Source organism: Corvus hawaiiensis, chromosome 22 (assembly GCF_020740725.1).
Source record: "Corvus hawaiiensis isolate bCorHaw1 chromosome 22, bCorHaw1.pri.cur, whole genome shotgun sequence".
NCBI classification, from domain to species: Eukaryota; Metazoa; Chordata; class Aves; order Passeriformes; family Corvidae; genus Corvus; species Corvus hawaiiensis.
In genome coordinates this window covers 4,336,275-4,359,128 of record NC_063234.1, presented here as the reverse complement: position 1 = coordinate 4,359,128, position 22,854 = coordinate 4,336,275, and the positions used below count along the sequence as shown (strand labels likewise).

Below are 22,854 nucleotides of genomic sequence, written 5' to 3'. Positions count from 1 at the left end.
AATAATTCTGTACATTTGGAAACAGAAGGAGAACTATTCCAGTGAAATGCAGTAGTACAGATTACTATTTTCACCCCCTTTGGGTTTTTTCCAACCTGAAACCACTGTGGAACAGAAATGGAGGGTCCTCTGTTTGTGACTATTTTCCAAGCTCTTCTCTCTGGGCTTTATGATCTGTAACATGTGAAGCCTCCACCTTTCCTAATCCCAAACTAAAGACACTGCAAACTTCCTGTCAGCTTTTGTCAGAAGAGTGAAGTTACCAAAGGTACATCTGTCGTCCACCAACATCCCCGGAGAGAAACTGTAAGCCAAAGAAAAGAAAGCAGGGAATTCTTCTTAGGAAACAGAATTTGAAACAGCATCTGGTACTCCCAGGTATTCCTATTCAGACAACTGGCAGTGCTCCTGGAAAATACTAAGAGCAGGACTAACTGATTCTGACTGGATCAGGCATTTTAGAAATATGCTGCTATTGGTAAAATGGAAGTAGAAACAAACATTCCGGAGCGCCAGCACAGCGTGGACAGAGCCAGAGCCCCGTCTGTGTCTAGCAGAGACCACCAGAATTCACCCAGAGCAGGGTGTGCCCCCAAATCAGGAAGCTCCAGGCAGCAAATGAGGTAAGTGGGGTAGCAGTGCAGAGAAGGTATCTCTATGCTGCCCATTTTCCAGGTGACCAAAATTGCGGCCTAAGCAAGCCACAACTGATGACAGTTCCAAAATTATTTATGTATAGTGTTTTCATGATTCTGTAGTATCAATTACACCAAGATGCCCTTTCAAAAGGGACTGGTCACTTCAAGTGCACGCACCATGCTAGTCTACCAAAAAACCAAATGAAACACCACAACAAAATAGCAACACCACCTACAACAAAAACAACAAACCAACCAAAAAAACCCAAACCAAACCACAAAAAGCAAAAACATGGGGGGGGGGGAGAGGCAGGGGGGAGTAGGAGAGAGACCACCTTCACCCAAGGTTTCTCCTGACCTCAGCAATGAGGTGAAACGCTCTTCTCCCACATCGAATTAGCAGCATTTTGGACCATGTCCAGCCAGTTCAGACACTGCTGATGAGCCAACAGATGTACCTTGCAATAACTGAGAGAAGGGCTACAAGAGCCACACTGCTGAACATTACAGGTATCACTCTGAGAAGTTCAAGACCTTTTATCCTGTATTATTTCTCATGTTTTTAGTCACAATCTTTTCTGTCTTGCTCATTTCAGGGCCGCCTGCTTAGAAGGCACTGAAGTTACAGGAACAGTTTCCACATTCTTGTCTTTTACAGCGAACAGAGGATCTCATGACAAGCAAGTCTCTTGCAGTGCACTGATGAGATGAGAGATGAGAGCTCAACAGCATAAAAAAATCACTGTCCAAATAAGCTTTTCTCCGGCTACATTGTACAGGAAATCTAAACAGCCCGAGCCCAAGGAGATGTTTTGCACTGGAAGCACCCTCACTCTGTCCAAATGCAACAAAAATCCATGTGGATACAAACACATTCACAATTTTATGGTTTTGCCCAAAAATTCTGCTTTTGGTGATAGAATTTAATATCTTTTTGTGAGCTAAAAAGTTAAACATGCAAATCTGTGCATTTATTTTTTCCATTACATATTAATCGAAAAAATGTTTTAATATTCTTTAGGAAGCTACAGAGACTGTTTCTGCAGCCTTCTTCAAGGCTTCCTCCACCAAAGGTGATGAAAATAACCACATTTCTGTATCTCCAAGACACAGAATAATCTCACAGAAAATATTGTGAACACTCTATCTTTCCTGGAAATTATTCATCTTCCAATTTGACAATATCAATGTCACACCAAAATTACTTCTCACTATCTTCCCCCTAGCATAACAAGGAGAGGTGGTGGCTACCCGAGGAGAGCTGAACTGTCCCAGCAGGGAGGGACTGGGAGGAGCTGCCTGGTCAGATTTTGACCAGCACTAAGCAGCTGGTTTGAGTCTTGTACTCATTTCTCTAAAACACAAACCATCTTTTAAGTGCAGAACAAGCTTCATTTTCATCTGCACTGTAAGAGAGCCTACTACTGATCACAATAATGATAGCAGGCTATGCACTGAACATTTCTAAAGATGCAAAACTATTCTGGTACAAATCCTCTAAGGATACATGGTTGTTTACATCAGCTAGCATCTTACAGAGTTACAGCCTGTATGCTTGCACAGTTACACCCAGACAACCTGGATATTGTTTCACATTACCTTTTTTTTGTTTGTTTGCAGGGTTGGTTTAATCCAGTGCTGTTTTCTTAACCCAGATCCCTTCACAATTTAAATTAAAGCACACCTGTACCAACAGCAGGCACGGTGAGTGGAAAATGCAGCGAGCAAAGGAGTTAATTTCATCTCCAAGATTCTGGAAGCCACACCTCCATTTTCTCCATTGGTGTCCTCCAATAAACACTACATTTCCTCAGTAAGAATCTGAACAGATGCCAGCCATTTACGTGACCCAAGTTTTCACTGGAGGCTGCAGAAGCACGTGCCTCGTGCAGCCTGGTAACAGCTCCTGACTGCACAGACCCTGTATTGACAGGGGAGCCAAAACACAGCACTTGCAAACACTTCACCTACACCCCCACGACAGCCCCTCCTCCACGCAGCTCTCCCCACTGCTGCCTAACCCGAAGGCCTCTTCCAACAGCAGGATTTGTGTTTTTGAGCTGTGCACACAGTGTCCCCCACGGGCAGGCACAGCTCAGAGCATTGCCTCTGCCCACACTTTATTACAACAGGTAGTAAAGGCACACCTTCATCAAGCATCAGTTCTGCACTTCCTTTGTGTGGTACCCAAAACACCACCATGGCCAAGGGCAAGAAGATACCAAGGCACAGCAGTAAGTGACAAGCCCTCCTTTGCTTAACAGGCCAAGAAATGAGCACAGAGAGCTGCTTTTCTGATCTCTGCACACTGCTGTACTGGACAAGAACACATCCCACAGGATCTTCAGTCCTTTTGCCAAGCAAGCTTCAAACAGCAAGAAGCTGTCTGTGCCACACATGACTTGGCAGTGCAGCCAGAACTACTACAGGGGAAATATTGCTGAAAAATACACATGAAAAATAAACTGGCAGTTCTTAGGAGCCAGTGGTGTTTACACCATTTGCTCTTTTTTCACACTCTCACCTGGAGGTCTGGAGATTTTTGCCATGCTGCACAACCAAATGACAGACGGTATCTGCCTGGAAGGACTACAGGATGAGGGTTCGTGACCTCCTGCACATTCCACTGGGGCTGCATCTGCCCAGCATATAATTATTCCCCCCACAGAATTCTAAACACTGAGCTAACAGTGGTGTGCTAGATCTGCATGTGCATGTGTTCCCAAGCACTCTGCTTAAATACTCTGGTGTGGAGGAGCCACACTGAGGGCTTTGGCTTCCCAGCCTGCGCTGTTTCTTTACCAGGGGCTTCTGCATTAAATCATCCCCTGCACGAGCGCACACAGACTGAACTGAGCAAGTGTGACAGCTGAGCACTGTAAAAAAAGCCATGCAGCATGAAGACATTTTTCTGTTTTGCAGAGCAACCCAGACACACCATATTCTCTCATCCAGCACAAACTGTGGGTGGGGATGGAAGCAGTCTAAGGCCACGTCACTCACAATGCCACTGCTCTGTTTCTATTTTGCAAATCATTTGTCACTGGTCAATAAAATCTTGCTCAATTCTTCTGTACAGTACAAATCCTGAACATCTTCCATGTTGCAGTATCAATCTGATCATTTAATGCTGATTTCTGAGGTGTCATTGTTGCAGGAACAGCTGTTTCTGGAAGCAAACTGCAGTGACATCCTCAACGCACCCTACGAAAACCTCTCTTTAGCAGTAAGTTATTACAGGTCATGGTCTCTACCAGCAAATGAAAGCATTCAAAATTCATATTCTAGGACAAATGCTATTGAGGCAGGTCACTTCCAGGGCTTTTGATCAGTGAGAAATGCCACAACTACTGAGGCACGAGATGAGGAGAACACTGTATTGTACACTCTGAGCCTAAGCAGCAACTGAAGAAACCCCACGCTTTCACCCAAGCAATGAACACTACTGGGCATGGGCAGGAATCATGAGGTCATCCAGACCTGCACACACAGGTACTGGCAGTGATTTTAAGCCAGTAATCCACCTGCCAGGGCATGATTCCTTACTGTCAACACTTTGCCCATAGTTCTTCCAGTGCTGTAGGACTTCAGCTATTACTGCCATGCCATCTGGGATTACTCTGCTCCTCTCTGTCATCCCCAGTAGCCAGTGCTCCCTCAAAATAGGGTACTTCTCTACTTTATCATGCCATTACTAGAGAAGAGAAGCAGGAGGGCTGCTCAGGCTGACTGTTCCCCAAGTGGCAGTCTCTATACCAACAGCAATAAAGCACTTGCTGCCCTATTTTTCAGGCTTCTCTTCCCCAGGGCTTTGGGAGGGCAAGATTTTAATGCTATCCAGGAACAGCTGCTTCAGGAAACAAAGGAAGGTGTTAAACATGTACTTTATATATTTTAGAGGTAGGGAACACTGCTAAAGATAACACTTCCTGTGCTATTTTGTAATTTGTATAAAGATTTGGCTGCCTAAGGTCAGTCTCCACATCTCAGGTCAGAAATTGGCTGTGCTTCCTGTATGTGCCAATACTATGAGAAATGTACATGAAAAATGCTCTTGGATGTGTACAAAGAGCAACAGCCTGGGAGGACATGCTGTGCTGCTGCTCACTTGCCCAGTTCTACTAACCCAGGGCTCTAGAGACCTCCTCTTCCAAGGGCTACATACTAAAGGAGCTATAAACAGGAAAAAAGCATCACATGCCACACTATGCAGTATCTGTGCTTGAAGTACTGTATATAGCATGTATGTATGCATATAGTAACAATTCTGACCCAAGCTTTCTATCCTAAAATCTGCAACCTCAAGAGTCAAAATAGTCACTCTGAAATCATCAGACTGAAGAGCAGCATGCTATAAAATGGCCTCTTATTTGCTGCAAAGGTAGATAAATAGGAATTGCTGCAAGCTGCAAAACTGTGAAGCACTGGAACAGGTCAGCAAGAGAGACAGAGATCACCTTTCCTGGAAGCTTTCAGAAAGTCTGACATCAGTCATGTTTACCCCGTCTAAACTGCAAGTGGTCTACACAGTCTCCTGAAGCCCTCTTCCTAGTCCTGCTCTTTCTGGCAAAGCACACTGCTAAACAAGTTTTCCAATAACGCGGTGCGAAGCAGGCGTGTGCCTCCAGCATCCCTAAGATCCCCAAGAAGGTCTGGGCTACCGACCTCCTCCTGTGCCGTACCAGCCCAGAACACGAGGCTGTGAGCTGGAGGCACTCCGATGTAATCTGTCCTGCTGCACACGTGATGCTACAATTAAAGTGCTGTCACAACTCGGAGCCCGCATCGCAACATCACCCGGGAGGGGCTGAGGACCAACACGGGAGGGAGAGTACATGAAAACACGACTGCGTCCCACGGCTGGGGGCACACTGAAGGGGGGCACAACGAGCAGCAAGGCGTGCAGTTATCGTGGAAGTGTAGCAGAGTGAGGCACAACACAGAAGCATGCAGATTTAAACCAAACAAGCACTGCGCGACACTTTATCCTGCAATACTTACTGAAAGCAGTACTCTGTCACATGCGCACGTCCACCTGCAAGGGCTGGGGGTCCCGGACCCCTCTGCAGTCCCTCTACCTGCTTCCAGGCAAATAATGTGACAAGACCTGCCACCAGAGGACTGACCTGGGAGTCTACACGGCATCAGCGAAGACTCCAGCCAGCATCTGGCGCAGACCCCGCAGCAGGGGCGGGCAGAGCAGGCTCCCCCCAGACCTGCTTGTCGTCTCTCGCATCCTCGCAGCCAACTGGAGCTCCGCCGTCCTGTCGCAGCACCGGCGGGTCTCAGCGGTGCCCCCCCCGCGCGCCGGCAGCCGCAGCGGACGGGCTAATGCTGGCCGGCATAGCTGGGGCTCGGGGCGGCCCGGCCGGCCGCGGCGGAGGACGAGCCCGGGCGCCCTTCAGCGGCCGCGAGCATCGCAGCCGGAGCGCTGGGGCCGCGGGGCCGGGGTCGGCAGCGGGCTCCGGGGGGCAGGGGCCGGCATGCGGGGACAGGCGGGCCGCTCTTCGCCCCGTGCCCGCCGCCCCGCGCCCGCCCCGGGGCCAGCGCCGCCTCAGAGCCCGCGGCCGGTCCACGGCTGCCGCCCGCCCCCCGGCTCGCCCCGCGCCGTGACAAACACTCCGCGGGCAGCGGCGGCGGCCAGCGAAGGCAGCGGCGACCTGAGCGGAGGGTTAGGCAGGGGCTGGGAACCGACGGCCGCCCCGATCACCCCGGGCGTGCCCACGGAGCCATCGCCGCGCCCGACACCCTCTCGCACCCGCAAGTCCCGGAGGGCCGGCACCCGCCCCGGGGCACCCGGGCACTTCGCAAAGGGGGGAGCGCCGAGACCGTGCCGTAGGGCGCTCCGGCTGCCCGGGCGGAGAGCAGGGGCGCTAGGTCCCGCCGCCGCCGCCCTCAGCCCACGCCGGGACCCCCCGCCGCCCCCATCGCGGGACGCCGGCCGCGTCCGACGGGCTCCCCGCCCCGCGCTCAGCCCCGGCCCGGTGCGGCTGTGGGCGGGCGGCGGCTGCCGCCGCCTCCCATTGTCTGCGCGGCGCGGCGGGGCGGGCCCTGCCCGGCTCCCGCTCCGCTCCGAGCCCGCCGCCGGGCCCGCCCCGCCCTGACGTCACCGGGCCCCATTGGCGGCCGCCGCCGTGTTTACAGCGTCCCCGCAGCGGGCACCGAGCGCCCGCCGCTCCCGGAGCGTGCCGCCACACGAGCGACTCAGGCCCGGGACGCGACATCCCTGGGTCACCTTCCCGCTCACACGCACAGTTCTCCTCACTTGGCTACACACGCAATATTTGTACTTATGGCTCTAATAAGGCAAATTTGCGGAGCGTTAAAACCTGACATAGAATTCCGGAGATTGTCTCTGTGGTCCCACGATCCACAGAGGAGCCGCGGGCCCCAGGATAGACTCCTCGGGGCAGCAGGGCACGTTCAGCTATCGGGCTGAGAACAGACACGGCTTCCCAGAGGAATCCGATGTGTGACCATGAAGGCAGGCTGGCTCAGAAGACAACACTTAGCATAGGAAATGAAATACTCCTTGCCTCAATTCAATCACATTATGTTCAAAACGGAAAAGGACAATCTGGGAAATGCAGTCAGAGCAGTAGGAGACCGGCATCCTGAAACAGTGTCCTTAATAACAGTGTGTGAAAGGAAAAAATCTCCAAACAAATCTCAGCATGAATATAAACAGAATAAAGCCTCCACACTGCAGAGGAATCAGTAGAGGGGAGGATGAATAGAAACTTGTAAAGTTTACTGGATAGCTCCTAGCAAGGAACAAGGTAACTGTGTCCTCTACCAATGCTCACACATCCCAGCAAGCTGCACCACAGCCCTGTAACACGGTACAAAAACATTCATCCCTCTTCCCAGAGAGAACCCAAATCTTTTATGGTAACATCCAAGATGTAAACACCAGTCACCTCTACCCAGATGGAAAGAGGAGTGAAGAACAGTGATACTGCTTATCAACACAGACTTTTTCACCACCAAAAGTCTCTTACGGCTGCTAAACAACATTTGCCGATACTGAACACATCTCCTACCTGACTCCGGCGTTCTGCATCTCATCACATGCTAAGAAGGGCAACTGGTCCCGCTAAATAGACACATGCCGTGGGTTTTGGTGATGAACATTACCACCATACAGAAATCATGTACCTGTCAAACTGTGGAATGCCACAGGCAGCACACACACACTGGTTACAGATGATTCCACACCAAAATGAGAGTTTGGATACCACTGGTATGGCCACGTCATGCTAACACAAGTGAGCCACCAAACTGCTCCCCCCCCCCCCCCCCGTCTTTTTACGTTCTCCGGCCGGGAAAGAGAGCCAGATCATAAACTGAGAACCCAGCAGCAGCTGAAAGGCTGCCTGTCAGGTGCTCTTGCGTCAGTGCCATTTACATTCAGTACCAGTCACACCCTTGGTCCAACCCATACACACTTGACTCATCAGTACACACATGGCCTACCCCTATTTTTAGGTTCTGTCCTCTTTCCTGCAGATGCATAGTGTAATGCCAGCAGCACTCACAGCCATTTCCCTGGAATTTCTGATCACGTCCCATGCCAAGGAAACACCATCTCTACAGACACTTTATGAAAGCAGCAAAGGCTTCAGTGCAGGGTAAACACACTTGCTTTCCATTGGGAATCTGTACTGAAATGCCTTTATAATTTGTTATGCATCTGCCATGAGAGGATCCCTGCCCTTCAGTTCAGCCTTTTGTTTTTCAAGCCTCATTTGCTTCTTGTTTTTTTCTTAAAAGAACCTCTCTGCAGACAGTGAATGAAAAGTGAGGCCAAATGGCTATAAAAGCAAACAATGGCTTCTGAGAACTGAGTTTTACATAGAAAACAGAAAAGGCTGCCAAGTTTATCTACAGAGATCAGGATCACATGAGAGTGCTTCCTTTATGAGAAAAAGGTTTGCTTTGAAAAGAAGGAACACCACTATTCTAATTAACTAGAAAAAAAATGGAATTACATCAGCTGCTGGTGCCAGCTGTCCATTTGTAAAAGATCTAACTCATCCATGGTGTCAAAAACTCATAATAAAACAAGCATCTCTGTATATAGTTCAGAACAGGGTGCACAATCCTTCATGGCACAGCAGACACTGACAATGGAAGGAGCCTTTCAGAGGATGGCACAGAACATGCTGCCTTCAAACTCCTTCTCTGTGCATTCCTACACTTGTTTCAATTCAGTCCTAGAAGCAGGAGCATGGTGGGAGATGGTCTCACAACCTTTCCCAGTCATTAGCAGAACTGGTCCCCAATCCCAAAGGCCAGTACTTGTGCTGTGCTCAAAAAAAATAGTGATTTTTGTCTTAATGTAACTGAAAACATAGAGTTCACATACAGAGTGACACTATTTTAAAGAGATTTGTGGAAGGGAATTGTTTATCTAAACTTAGATGAGATGGAAATTGCTTGTTCTTTTCCTAGGGTGTTCCTGGGGTATAGCTGTTAATCCTATCTCTCTGGCAGTGGTCATTCCAGCTGGAATCATGAATTGTGTTTGAACAATGCAGTGCGCAAAGGAACTCAAAGTGTTCCACTGAGTTAATTAAAAAGAATTTTAAAATTCTTGTCAATATTTTGTGACTACAAATACTCCTTGAAAATCTTCCCTCAAGACTACGTAACAGTCAGTAGGGGAAGGATTTTAAGCAGGGAAATTAAAGCAAACAGAGAAGTCAGGGATTTGTGTATTCATTCAATTGATAGAATCAACTCACATTAGCTTTTACCTTGGCTAGGCTAAGCTAACATTTGTTCTCTAACAATAAATGAGAAGATGTTGCTGGTCCTTTAAAAAGAGTGTAATTTGCTCCCTTTGGAGCACCGTGCATCAAGGCAGAGGCTTCTGATAAGTCATGGTTAGTATAATTATTCAGTCTTTCTCCCTGAAGGGCCTCTGCAATGCAGCGGTCCTCTTACTTTTTTTTTCCCCTCCCTGTTAGCAATGCCCTAGTTTGTTCACTGCTGCAGTCCCCCTCCCTTCCACCATCACCACAGCATAACAACCTCTAATTGAGAGCCGGGCTGCTAACCAACAGCACCCAGAGAAACTGCAGGGGCACCAGAGACGGCACTCACAGCTGCCTTCTCAGCTCCTCCGAGTTCAGCAACACTGAGAGAACTGTCAGACAAGGGATTCAAAACCTACCCACCTGGCATGCCACCCTGGAGAGACTGCTAACGGCTGAGTATCAGTCACCATCACATGCTATCAGCTGCATTCCACAGGCAGCGGGAGGCCTCGGCAGCACATGAAAAGCACCTATGGACTCTTACAATCCTCTCAAGCAAATTTGATTTTGATGCTGAACATAAGACTATGTGCACCTCCTCATTAAGAGACAGTTCTATTTCTGTTTGCAACTGTGCCTCTGCAGCCACACCACAAACCTCTCTTCACTCTGCAATACCCACAGTGCTCTGTATCCATGCTGCTCTTTGGAAGAAGTGGTACCATCCCAACTTCTAAGGAATGTCCCTCTTGTACATGCCTCACTATCTCCCCATTTTCTGCTTACATAAATACACATTTTTCTAGACAATCTCAAGTTTCAGAGTTCTCAGGAAAGACAATTCCAGGGTAACTGCTTCTCTCCTTCTAGAAACTGGGCAGTATGATCAGCTTTCCATTCAGACAAAACCCCCCTCCCCTTTGTCACCTTGTAAAAAAGGCAGCAACATTTTTTTCACATCAACAGAACTAGTAAGACATTTCAGTGAGAGGACTTTGATTAACATTGCCACAGCCCTTCCTGTAAGGACAAACTTGCCCTGCTACATCCCTCCCCCACCAGGAACTGCTCTATCATTCACAGTCCTACATTTGGCCAACTTTCTTAAGGAATATCACATGCTTCTTACCGTCCAAGGACAGCCAGTCATGCTGGGAGGAAGGCAGGGTTGGCAGAGCTCTGGCTTTATATTCAAATACCACAGAATTGGAGATGATCTGATTGTTGAAGGCAACTTGCAAAGTCACGAGCCCAGTGTCATGAGCTAAAAGGAAAGTGCATGTTGTAAGACAGAGAACTCCCAGCAGAAACCCACAGCTAGGAATTACCCTGTGGATATCCCCGTGTGCTAAGTATTGAGCTGAGAACAGGTAAAGAGATGGGGTGCTGAACAGTATTTTTGTGACTAGACGATTCAAAAGTCAAAAATACCAGTTAGTATTTTCAAAGATGGAGGTTTTAAGCTTAAGAGTCATCTAATGGGTTGTTCTGGCAGGAGGCAGAATCACATGTGTTTCTGAAGATTGAGCAGCCTCACTGCATTTCCAGTGGGAAGCTGGGGCCCAGCAATGAAGCCAAGTTATTCTGCATCCACTTAAAGTCACATACTGAGGGCCATCACTACTGAAAAGCGCTGTGGGGAGGTTAGAGGTGTTCTCATGCTGTAAGTAGCAAGGGGGAAAATGTAGGCAAATTCAGTCAGCAGAGCAGTGAGTGCACCCCTGAATAACAGCTATTCTTTAATCTGCTCTTTCAAAATGAAAGGAATGCTTAGAATTATTTTAAATTATTTCAAATAATTATTTTAAAGTTAATTCAGAGATTCTAAATAATATTTGTTGTGATCTGCTGTGATGTATCAAGATACCAAATTGCTCTTCTCACACTAAATTGGTCAAAGGAGAAGCTTCTTGATGCCTTTGCACTTTTGTACACGTATATGACATGATGAGGCTCTGAAACCACCAGATGCAGGAGAGCAGTGCTCCTTACCTGGGCAGTAGCAGCGCAGTACCCCTGGCTGAATTAAAGATGCAGGCACTGAGATCTGATCAAACAGACAGCTGTAATTATTGCTGGCTTCCTGCCACGGGCCGGTAATCAGGACTTTTACTCCTCCCTGTGAGGGAAAAAAGGGAGAGACTCAAGCATGACAGGAGAGGCCATGGCGGGGAAGAGCGCGGCCGAACGGCGACCGGCCCCGAGCGGCCCCGGGCCCGCCGCCCCTTCCCCGCGGCCGTGCTGCCCTCGGGCGGCCGCCGCCGGCAGCGACACAGCCGGGCCCGGGCGGCGGCGGCGCCCCGGGGGGACGAGGCCCCCGATGCCTCTCCCAGCCCGCTGCGGCCCCTCCCGGCCCCGGTCCCGGCCCGGGGCTGCCGCGCTCGCCCCGCCCGCAGCCGCTCGGCGAAGGCCGGGAATGTCCCCATCAGCCTCGCGGGGCCGCATCCCACTGCGAACCGGACAGCGCTGCGCAGCGGGGACAGGGAGACCGGCCCTGAGCAGTTACTGCACACCTCCGTACACAGACACAACAGTGCTTCAAGGCCAGACTTACGAAAACAAGAACTTTTTTTAAAATTCAAAACAACCTTCTCTTCCCATTAGTGGCTCAAACAGCCTCTTTTCTCACGCATTCCTTCACATCAGTAAGGTCTGTGCTGCTGCCATTTTCAGCTTATGGGGCATGTGATTGATTTTGGAAGCGATTGAGATGGAGGGAAATGCTGAACTCATTAAGGCTGTGCAGGCCTTGAGTTATTCTAAGAACATCAGTGACAAATTTAAGGAACAGCTCCAGTCTGCAAACTCTATTGCTCTACTGGTGGTAGGTAGCACCATGAAGCCATCATGTGGGAAAGACTTTGTTTTCAATGAAACAATACCTTTCTGTTCAGATGCTTCCTAAGCGAAGAAAGAGTCCTGTCAGGATAATGAAGTGCTTAATTAAAAATACACTCAGACATGCAAACGGCCTTGAACGCTCTGACTTGAAGAGAAATATTTTAAAAGCCTTTTCAAAGCTTTAACAAAACAGTTCCCTTATTAACAAAGCAATGAAAGATAAAGCAGTAAACATCAGTGAGTAAAAGCCCTGGACTTACCTCAGGGTAAGACCATTCTGGCGAATAATCTGTCACCATGAACAAGCGCCCACTCTGCTGCAGCAACCCCAAAGTGCCTTGTGCCGCAGCTGCCGAGACCACCTCAGCCACGTGCATGTATGCCATGGTGCTGGCTCCGTTCTCCGTGCTGCTGAGCTGCATGTTGGCTTGCTGAGGGCTGCAGCAAGGAATGCACATTTCAGCCTGGTTGTACGTCGCTCTGTTACTGTCTTCAGGCTGAGACAGTCCAGCATTGTCACCTGACACCAGCTGGTGTCCATACAGAGCATTGCTCCCACCTTCTACTGATATGAAATCATTAATTAGATCAGAAAACTGGTTGCTGAAGGAGATGTCAAAGTGGTCTAAGTTAAGCTCCATGTTGGAGGAGTTATTTAAGCTAGGATGGGCCACAGGATAGAGTCCTTGTACCATGTTTCCTTGGAGAATAGGGAGGTTGTTCCCATTCCTGATACCCCCGTTGGCCTCAGGCTGCAAGTAGTGTTCTGTGTTGCAGGCTTGAAGATCCCCTGATTTAAGTAGATTTTCATTTCCTTCTGCCTGCTGGGAGGTCTCCATGGGAACTTCAGCTTCTGCAGTCATAGCCTGGAAGTTTGCTTGGAACTGCATGAGCTGGAGAGAAGAGGTGGACTCTATTCTGGTTTCCACTGTGCCATTACAGTTGGAAGTGGATTGGGACGAGGGCTCTGTTTTCACACTGGAGATTCCTAACGTGTTCACAAATGAGCTACTTGTGTCATTCAAATTGTTGTGAGTGTTTTGCTCAAGGGGAAGAGGTTTGCTGGCATCCTGCAGAAAGAAGCTGGGGGAAGGGGTCTGATGGACGTGAGGGCTCTGGACGGTCTGATTGAAGCTGGAAGAATAGTCTTTGTTGGAGTCAATGGCACTGAAGTCCATCTGCTCCAGGGTGGTACTTGGGCTCAGACCTCCTCCAGATGGAAGTAAACCTGAACCAGTACTGAGTGTGAGAGTGTTAGATGCAGAAGTGGAGGAAAATGCTTCTTTGGACATCTGTTGTTCGAAAGATGTGTCCTCGGTTTTAATTTCTTTTGTGAGGGTTGTATTGAAGTTGAAGCTACGTTCTGTTGTGGGTGACTGCCTTATGTTGGTATTGATGCTTTCACTTTTCATACCTCCTCCACCATAAGTCTGCCCTTGCTTGGGATTGTTAAGAAAACAGTCTGGGTCAAAATTCATGGTGGTTTCTGGAATTTTTCTATTTCCTTCTAAAGTTGTGGAGAGCACAAGTTCCTCGGAGACAGTGCTGGGTAGCATTGACAAGCTCTCTGAACTGCCAGTTGTTGGAAAAGCAAATTTGTGTCCATCTGAACTCACAGCAAGTACCAGTCCTTGTGCAGCTGCATCTGAGGACAGAAGGTGTTGATTTGGGCCAGAGGTGGGTGACATGGTGTACACAGCTTCACTGGTGACTTCTGACATAAATACGGTGGCACTTTGTGACAAACTTCCCATAACTGATGCTACAGCCATACTGGACACACCAGTGACAGCTGGGCTATCTGCCATATCTGGGTCACTGTTTAACCCACTGCTGATGGACACAGGAGAATTCTGGGTCGTGTCAGGGACCTCCACCTGGTTGGTGGAAGAAACCTCAGTGCTGTTTTGATGGAGCAACACTGGTTTCGCCACTTTGCCGTTCCTCTTCTCTCGGCTGGAGGCCTTGCCATGACTGTGCTCGTTCTTGCCTTCAGAGACATCGTTATTTTGTACCTCTGAATGAGCGCTGTACCCACCTGTCCTTGGTTCAACCTTTGGTGATATGATGCGGTGTTTGGCACTGTTACACTTGTGATGCACACTGCTTCCTGCCCCTGTGCCAGAAAACAACAACATCTGCCGTTCAGTAAATACAAAATTAGGACAATGTTAGCTGTGTGTCTCATGGCTGTAGCAAGGGACAGCTATGCTTATGCATACATGTGCGAGAGTGATAGACCACATGCATGAGAGAGCAGGAGAGACCTTGGAAATAAAACAAATTTCTCACCAGTGCCAGAAGTACAGCTCCTGTCTGATGCACAGATCCACTGCGTGCAACGACAGCAACCTCACAACAGGCACACAGTCACCCCTACCCTCACCCCGTGTAGCACCTGCCCCCTTCCTCCGTGCCCCAATCAGGCGGAGAGGAACTGGCATCTATGACAAGTTTCAGAGTTATTTAAATGTGCCAAATCTCAGTGCAGAGTCTGCAGAGCAAGTGCTGCTGTTGTCAGCTGTGGCACAGGGCCCTGTTCCATCTGCCCCACGGACAATGTCTCAGCCCCTGAACACAGATGCTCGGCTCTCTACGCTGGGCGACATTGGGAAGTTTGACACCCACTGCTGGGGCATGGATGCTGCCCAGTAATCTGGAGGTGATGGGTGCCACATCATGCCCCTGTCCCTGGCATCACCCTGCTGCCTAGACTGTAACCCACATCTTCCTGTCATCACTGTGTCTTACAGGTGCCAATCGAATTATTAAAGAAGTAACCCATGAGCCATACAAAGCATTCTTGCTCTCCCATAAGAATGGTGATGCGTTTCTCTGACTCTCAGCCATTCCTGTGCTGACAAACAGAGATGTTGTACTCTGAGAGGAGCACACAGAGCACATGGTCAGCACTGGAGCTGCTGAAGAATGTTCAAGCAAGGGCCACCAGAAGACAATCCTCCATGAATTAAGCCAGCCAGCACCTTTACTGGCCTGACAGAAGGTAACATCACCTACATTCCTGAGAGCTTGTAATCAAGCAGGATGAAGCAAACAATTCTGTCTGCAAAGGAACCTTAGTCACAAACTCCGGTACAGGGACTGCTTTTGCTGTTTAAAGAACAGCAGCCCAGGAATTTTTGATGTTTCTTTCCTAAATTGATTAATTCTCCCTAGAATGAGGTAAGAACATTAATTACAGAACTATAAAATGACTGAAGGGGGAAAGAAGCCTCCTCCCTATAGCTCATGGCTACAATTACAAATGCCATCTTCCGGGCAACATAAAGCATCCATGTAGCCACTGCAATTTGCTAAATCTTTTGTTCCTTGCCCTTGAAGGGGAACTTCTGTATTATGTGTTCAAGATTTGAATGAGGTCACTTAAAGTAGTTCAAGACAGTGCTTTTGAGACTAAATACAATGTTAAATCTCTCTATTCTCCTAGGTATAGAAATGAACAGGAACAAGGGAAAGACTTTCATGCTGCTGTATTTGTGGATGACAGTGAGGAATTGAGAATGTGTGTGTCAGTGTGCAAACCAGTTACAAAACAAAGCAATACTGTTATATTAAAAAAGCACTGAGCAGACTTAGCACAAGACAAAACATCAAAGGGAAGAATAAAAGGATTCATGTTCTGATCTGCAAGCCTGGATCAAATGCTGAGCCTTAAGGGGTGAATTTTAATCCAAACTCAGGTATTTCAGAGGTCATCATTCTTATTTAAGCCTTGATTGTATAATGCAACTGCTCAAGAAAAGAAAAAAATAAACCCTGTGAAGCACCGACAACTTTCCTTTATAAGTTTTGCTAAAGACTAGTCACTGTGTCATATACTTTACTTGACCAAAGTGCTAGAAAGGAGCAGCCATAAAGCAGATGAGCTGGAAAGTGAATCACTTAGCTCCCCACTGTCTGTGGGAAATGCTAACACTAAGGATGCTGTTTCTTGCTGCTGTAGTGTCATCCAAAACAAAGTAATCTCCTTTAACAGGAAAGAGATCTGTATTTTCATGATACCTAAATAAGACCTGTCTTATCTCAGTGATACCTTGTAGTTAACCATCTGAGCACTTCTCCAAAAAAGTGAGGCGCAGGGCAAGGAATTCAGAGAGTGAAGTTGGAAGAACATTAGGTTTTGAGGCTTTGGTAACAGAATTTGCACATGTAGAAGAGAATATACGTTTTTGAGAAGGTCATATATAGACTGCATTTATTAGAAAGCGTTGCCATTTTTCCCAGAAGTTCCAGCTGCATCTTTCTATGCTTGAGACTTCTCCTGTCAACCCTGAGTTCATTGTGTCCTGGTGTTTCATGAGACAGCATTTTTATCACCTTAGTACTACAAACCCTGCTCCCAGACTGGATGAAGCTGAGTCACTCTGTGCCCTCCCGAGGTACTCACCCAAGGTACCAGTGCAGAGACAGTTGTGTGTTCGAGGCTGGGGCTTGGTCTGGTGGCTATCGAGGATCTGCTGCACGAGCTGTTCCACTGAGAACCCTGAACTGCTGTTGCCATTGCTGCATGTCCACTTGATGCCATGAACTGCAAAGAGAACAGTAAAATTTCCCATCAGAAACTGCAAAACCACGCCAAAACCATCAAAAGCCACTCCAAATGACCAGCAGAAATCCATTCCTGCTGCTTTCTGTCAGAACTGAAAGGAGACCTATAAAAAGCAATAGTAATGGTTACTGCTTTACTATTCTCTGCTCCTTGGTATCAACAGGCTTCCAAATGCAATTCCTGAATTAGGTACATACAGAGGAAAAACTCCTCAGTAGAGCATCTGGCTCTATTTCAGTCTGCTGCTAACAGGGACTGTGCACCTGCAATGACTCTCTGTAGTCTCTGCAACCTTCACTGAAAACCCAAAAACAACAAAAGACTTGGTTTCATTGAAGTAAAGCAGTGTAATTCCAAAAAGTGTTTTGGAATCTTTTTCTGTCTAATATGAAAACAAGATCAGCTTTATAGTAAAATCAGCAGCCAAAAATACATCAGGGTAACAGCGAATGCAAGCCTTCTGCCAGGTCTTCATTGTCAGATCCCGGGTGGCAGCAGTGAAGGCTGACTCATTTTTTGGGAGTGACTAACAGACACTGTGTGAGTTCCTCCCCAGACTTGGACGACCTTTCAGTAATTTGGGAAAACGGACAGGTGGGTGATGTTACAGAACATGTTGCAAACTGAAGCTCTTTTCTTGGGAACTCTCTGGGCCTGTTAGCTATTTAAATAAGAATGCTAGACTGCATGCAGATACATGATTTGAATAAAGGCTCCGTCTCAGAATATTTTAGTTGCAGAATTTCCTATAACAGTGATATTTGCAACCTGACTTTTAATGGAAATAGCACAGAATATTTTATCCGTAATAAATGACTCAAAGCATTTTCTGTCTCCTTTAATGGTTCTCTGAGCAACTTATATGTGTATATTATTTATTTATCCTTTAAACGCACCAGAGCTCATGTGCAGATTTTGGAAAGTGCTGATAAGTGACAACATAATTTCCAAGGTGTCCTCATGCCTGGCAGCTTCTTTTCAGGAGTGTCTTTGCCATAGTCTATCAAGGCACATTCCTTGCATGTTGTGTTCTAAAATCCTTAACCAGAATATACAAAACCAAAGCTAAAAGTCCCATGGACTTAGGCTTTGTAGCAAATACACAGATCCCTGCATGGTGAAGGCCCCCAATGTGATGGGGTGAAATCCTGGCAACAGCAGGTTGGGCTGATGCTTCTGTACAGCCAGAGGCTGGGGCACAAGCCAAAAGCAGCATCGTGCAAAGAGATCAGAAGCAAATGAAGGAATGTGTGTGACATCTAATGACTGTGGTCACAGGGGCGGCATATCCTGGGAACAGTCTCCTGTTCTCCTCTTTGATGCTGCTCACTGAGTGTGTCACACGCAGCTGGTGGAACAGAGCTTCTGGATCTGCTCTGTGAAGCAGTTTTATTGCTTTTTTGGTAACCTGTTGCTGTATTGCCTCATCACCCACTAATGTCACTTTGCCTAACAGCATCTCATCTTGGTCTAGTTTTATACTGCAGAATTCACATTTCTATTGGCCATGCTGGATAACCTGCAGAAATACTGTAAATAAGGTTTACAAGTATTTTTCCCCATAACACTATTTAAAGTGCTGCAGATAGCTTAGTAATAAGTCCCTCTATGTTTGTTTGATGACCACATTTATTGTTATCGTACCCAACAGATTTTGCTTTCTAGTACATTCGCAGTTTTGAATTTCCTCTTAACACTCAGTCTCTGTTTTTACACCTAAGTTAGACACGCTTGCCACTTCACTACCTCTGCTCACATTCATTTCTTACAGTATTCTGTCACCTGTGATATTATGTCTAATAAGTGATGTTCAAATAGCAGTTTTACAAAAAATACATTGTCAGTGAGATTAGAATGCAGTCAGGTATTTTGGATGCTTTCAGCTATACAACACGAAGTTGCCGAACTGTAATTATTATTGAGAAACTTTGCATTAAGTCATTTCTGGTTACTTTAGAAACACTTTGCTAAAGAAGTGAGCTTTAGGCCGTGTTGTTGGGTACAGAAAGTCTGCTCTACAGCAGGATGGCAGCACTGCTCCCTACTGCTGCTGAATCCTGGGATGAGCAGTGCATCGTGGGGGCAAGTCTGGGAATTGAATCATGACTTGGGGTTTGTGTATTCATGATGATGGTTCTTAAGTCTGAATCAAGCTGTGAGCTAGGAGCTAAGGCATAATGGACAGCTTTATAGCTGGGTACTTAGAGGACCATGCCTATTATTTTCAGGTCCTTCCAGCATAGCAAAGTCCCACTGAGGATCAACTGCTGCTGAGGAAAGGTCCTTCTGTAGCCTTACTCCAGCTGATCCTACAGGGCTCCAGCTCCAGTTTCTGTCCACGTGGTGCCACTTTTTTTTAGTACTTATGTTCCCCGTATGCTATGAAGGTTATAAAATAAAAAGCCAGTGAAGGGTGACAGATTGCAGAAAAAGAATGTCTGGATGCTTAATGCAAATTATCCACTATCTTGGCACATCCAATATGCAGATTTTCTTCCTCCCTCTTTTAAAGAAAGACTCCTGTGCCTGGTGAATTGTTAGTACTGAATACCAAACACTATCAAGATGGCTTTTAACATGTCACGCTTGGTTTCCTGACACATAATGAATCAGCAGGAAAGGAGATTTCTATAGGGAAGAAAGTGCATTATGAAAGGAAGGCTAATAAAAAGCATACACACATACTCTTCCTGCTTCTTAGTGGTTCAAAAAGTGAAACCACTGTAGAACTATGTTTGATTAAATATAGCCCTAATATATGAACACAAAAGGAAAAAAAAGTCTGAAGCTTAGCAGAAATTCTGGAAAGGATTTTAATCCGGATTCCTGTTTAGACTCCCACTGCATTTCCTGATAACTTAAAATGAAAGCTGTTAACTGCTTCAACACTTTCCTTTTCAGTGATAGCATGGAGGGGTCTAAAAGCTGCTGCATTACAGCAGCAGCACATTCCTCCTGCCACACAGCCTCTGAACAGTGCCTGCAGCACGAGGCAGAGGCAGCGCAGCCAGGCAGTTACTGGTGCTTCACTGGGTGCTCAAAGGAGAGAAGTGAGGCTGGGGGAAGGTCCACGACTCAGAGTGCAAATGCTGCTCCAATCTCTTTCTGTGAGCTTGGGCTCTCACTTTTCTTCTCCTTCTTCTCTTTTGAAGAAAAGGCAATGAAAACGACCTCCTGATAGTGCCCAGCAGCTCCTCATTCATTAGCACTGCCAGGACTTCGACCATCAGGAGTAAAGGGATGAAAGATGATCTGAATTATCAGCAGAAAGGCTGCTCAGAATCCAAGGGAAACTTGCACACAGAAATATATGACTGTCCAAGTTTCTTACAATACCCCAGCTACTTCTGCTGCCTTCTGCTGCTGGTGGTATTCAGTCCTCCACAATTTCCAGGCCTGCAGTCCTCCTGTCTTGCAGATATCTTCCTCCTCCCCATCACCTGAACTCTACATCACTGTCTCATCATCACTCTAGACCTAACACCATCAACAGCTGTTTACCTGTTTCCCTCCCTCCGGTTTCTCTACTCTAAGTAAAACTTGTCCCTAAAATATCCTCCCACATTTAAATCTGATCATTTCACCCTTTCTGAATGCTCTTAGACATTTCTCTTTGCCCCTTCAAACATTTTACCTTCCTGGTTTTGTTCCAAAGACCTTGCTCTTCCATACCACCCACCCAGGACACAGCTTACACATACATGTACATGTACAGTACATGAGGAAGCCATTCCCTATACCCTATGTGCTACTCCTCTACCCCAATTTGATAAGTCTTTTGTTACTTGAGTAACAACAATGAGCTCTCCCACATGAAACTGGTAAGTTGGATAGACTGATAAAGCTGGAATATCTAGAATCATCAAGGTCAGGTTTCTGTTTGCCTCTCCCTCCTGATGTATCTTGACAGCCTGCTGCAAGCCCTGGTGTCAGAAGTCCTGCCCTCAGCCACTCCTGACCCACACAAAGTGTTTTAAAAATCCCCAAAGTGCTGCTGGGAGCGTGAGCGGGTCCTTTGTCCAAGTGCCCATTCCTGCCTTGCTGCCCCCATTCTTCTCCACCAAGTGTTGACACAGAGAGGTGTTTCCATGGCGATGGTCAATTGGAAATGGCAGCCTTGTCCCTCCAATTTCCACTGCGTTTCTGTTGACAGAAGTACAGGCCTTGCTCTGATTTCTCAGTTTGGCTGAAGGATATTTCCATTCGATTTATCCTTTCGTGCTCAGACGCCCACACACAGTTTGGCTCTGATTTTCCAGCCTTCCGTTTCCACTCATTACTGGTTGTGAAGGACAGGTTTACCTGAGCCTCACTGCTGGGGACAGCAGTGACACCCCCTGAATGCTAATGTCCTGCACGGACTCTCACGGGTTTTTTGCTCGGAGCCGTTCTTTAAAGGGATGTCTGTCTTCCAAAGCAACACCTTTCCTTGAAGGTTTGCTGAGATGCAGTGGGATGCTCATAGAGAGTGGGCAGACGTGCAGTCCAATGTCCCTTGAAGGGGAGTAGCAGGACACGACTCTTCCGAAGCTGCTCGGAGCAGCACTCCTGCCACTGTTCACAGACGCGTGAAGTCCAATGCTGTTCGCACGTGGACGAGCAGAGTGGAAGCCATCTCTCCCATTCGTCCCGTGCGGTCCTCGCCCTCCCCCGGCTGCGGCTCAAGGGCACCATCAGCATCCTTCCTCCCCCTCCTCCTCCTCTGCGAAGAGCGCCGGGAGCAGCGCCCGGCGGCCGCCAGGTGGCGCCAGCGGATAAGGAACGGGCGGCGGGAGCGGGCCGGGACTGGGATCGGCACTGGGATCAGGACTGGGATCGGCACTGGGATCGGCACTGGGATCAGGACTGGGATCAGGACTGGGATCGGCACTGGGATCAGGACCGGGATCGGCACTGGGATCGGCACTGGGATCGGCACTGGGATCAGGACTGGGATCAGGACTGGGATCGGCACTGGGATCGGCACTGGGATCGGCACTGGGATCGGCACTGGGATCAGGACTGGGATCGGCACTGGGATCGGCACTGGGATCAGGACTGGGATCGGGACGGCGTGTCCCGGCGCCCCGGACCCACAGAAGCTCGGCAAAGCCTCTCCATTTCTCTAGTGTTATTTTTTAATTTTCTTTTTTCTCCAGGATTTTTTTTTAAGCAAAAATCCTGCTTGGCCATTTTGGGGAAAAAATTCCTCATAAGCACGGCCCGCACAGAGAGGGCCTTGAGCCTTTCCCAAGGCTCCCAGCCCTCCTTCCCCAGGCTTTCACATCTCGGTGGCACTGCCAGGAACACGCAGACTGACACCTTTGCGGATGCTCTAGGACTGAGTCTGCCAGTAACTACAGCCAAATGTTAACAGGGGACATAAAATACTACGGAAGAACAGGAAACAAAGGCTGGTGTGCCCGCAGCCTCCTCAGAGAGGTTCGGCAATTGCTGCATCTGGTTTAATACCCAAGTTTTAAGGGGTCAGGAAACTATTTGGTTTAGGTTTCCTCAAGTTAGTTTCCATTACTGCTAACAGTGGGTTCCTCCTGCTGGCCTGCTGTCAGCACTCGGTGGGATTATTTCACTTTGGTGTCTCCAAACACAGCTGAAAGGCACCAGCTAAAACACAGTTTCTAATTTTGATCTTTTGGCAAAGTGGGACTTTATACATCAGGTAAAATTTGACCACAAGGGAAACCATGTTTCCCTACAAAGTGGCCCATATAGGCATGGGAGCAAGCTTCCTCTGGGGACATAAAGCCCACCACAGATCTCAGAGGGAGAGGAAAAGTGTATTCTTGCATGGGACTCGTTTTTAGAGCTGCACACCTGCAGTAGTCAAAGGGTTGGCGGGAAGATGAGAAGCCGAGCAGGTGGCTGATGAGCAGGAAGCTGATGCTGGCCATGCAGACAATGTGAACGGGGTACTCTAAGTCCAAGTGGTGGGTGGGATATAAGAACCTATGTAGCACCTTCTATCATGTTATCTTTTTAATAAAAACTCAGACTATTGCAGTAAAACTGGATGTCAGCATTATTAAACCCAATGTCTTTTTGA

General features: G+C 47.8%; 1 protein-coding gene across 13 annotated transcripts in view; it reads right to left on the bottom strand.

Annotated features, from left to right (window-relative positions):
• Positions 1-22,854, bottom strand: part of CAMTA1 (calmodulin binding transcription activator 1) — a 235,325-nt gene that overhangs the window by 29,117 nt on the left and 183,354 nt on the right. For 11 of the 13 annotated variants that reach the window (XM_048326078.1, XM_048326088.1, XM_048326080.1 and 8 more), the window contains 4 exons: positions 16,650-16,790; positions 12,502-14,357; positions 11,393-11,519; positions 10,530-10,664 (listed from right to left, as the gene is read on the bottom strand). In XM_048326078.1, the coding sequence (XP_048182035.1) occupies positions 10,530-10,664; positions 11,393-11,519; positions 12,502-14,357; positions 16,650-16,790 (2,259 nt within the window). Of the gene's footprint in view, positions 1-5,639; positions 6,055-10,529; positions 10,665-11,392; positions 11,520-12,501; positions 14,358-16,649; positions 16,791-22,854 lie in introns of those variants that run through there. The other 2 variants (XM_048326092.1, XM_048326091.1) reach the window with 2 other exon arrangements.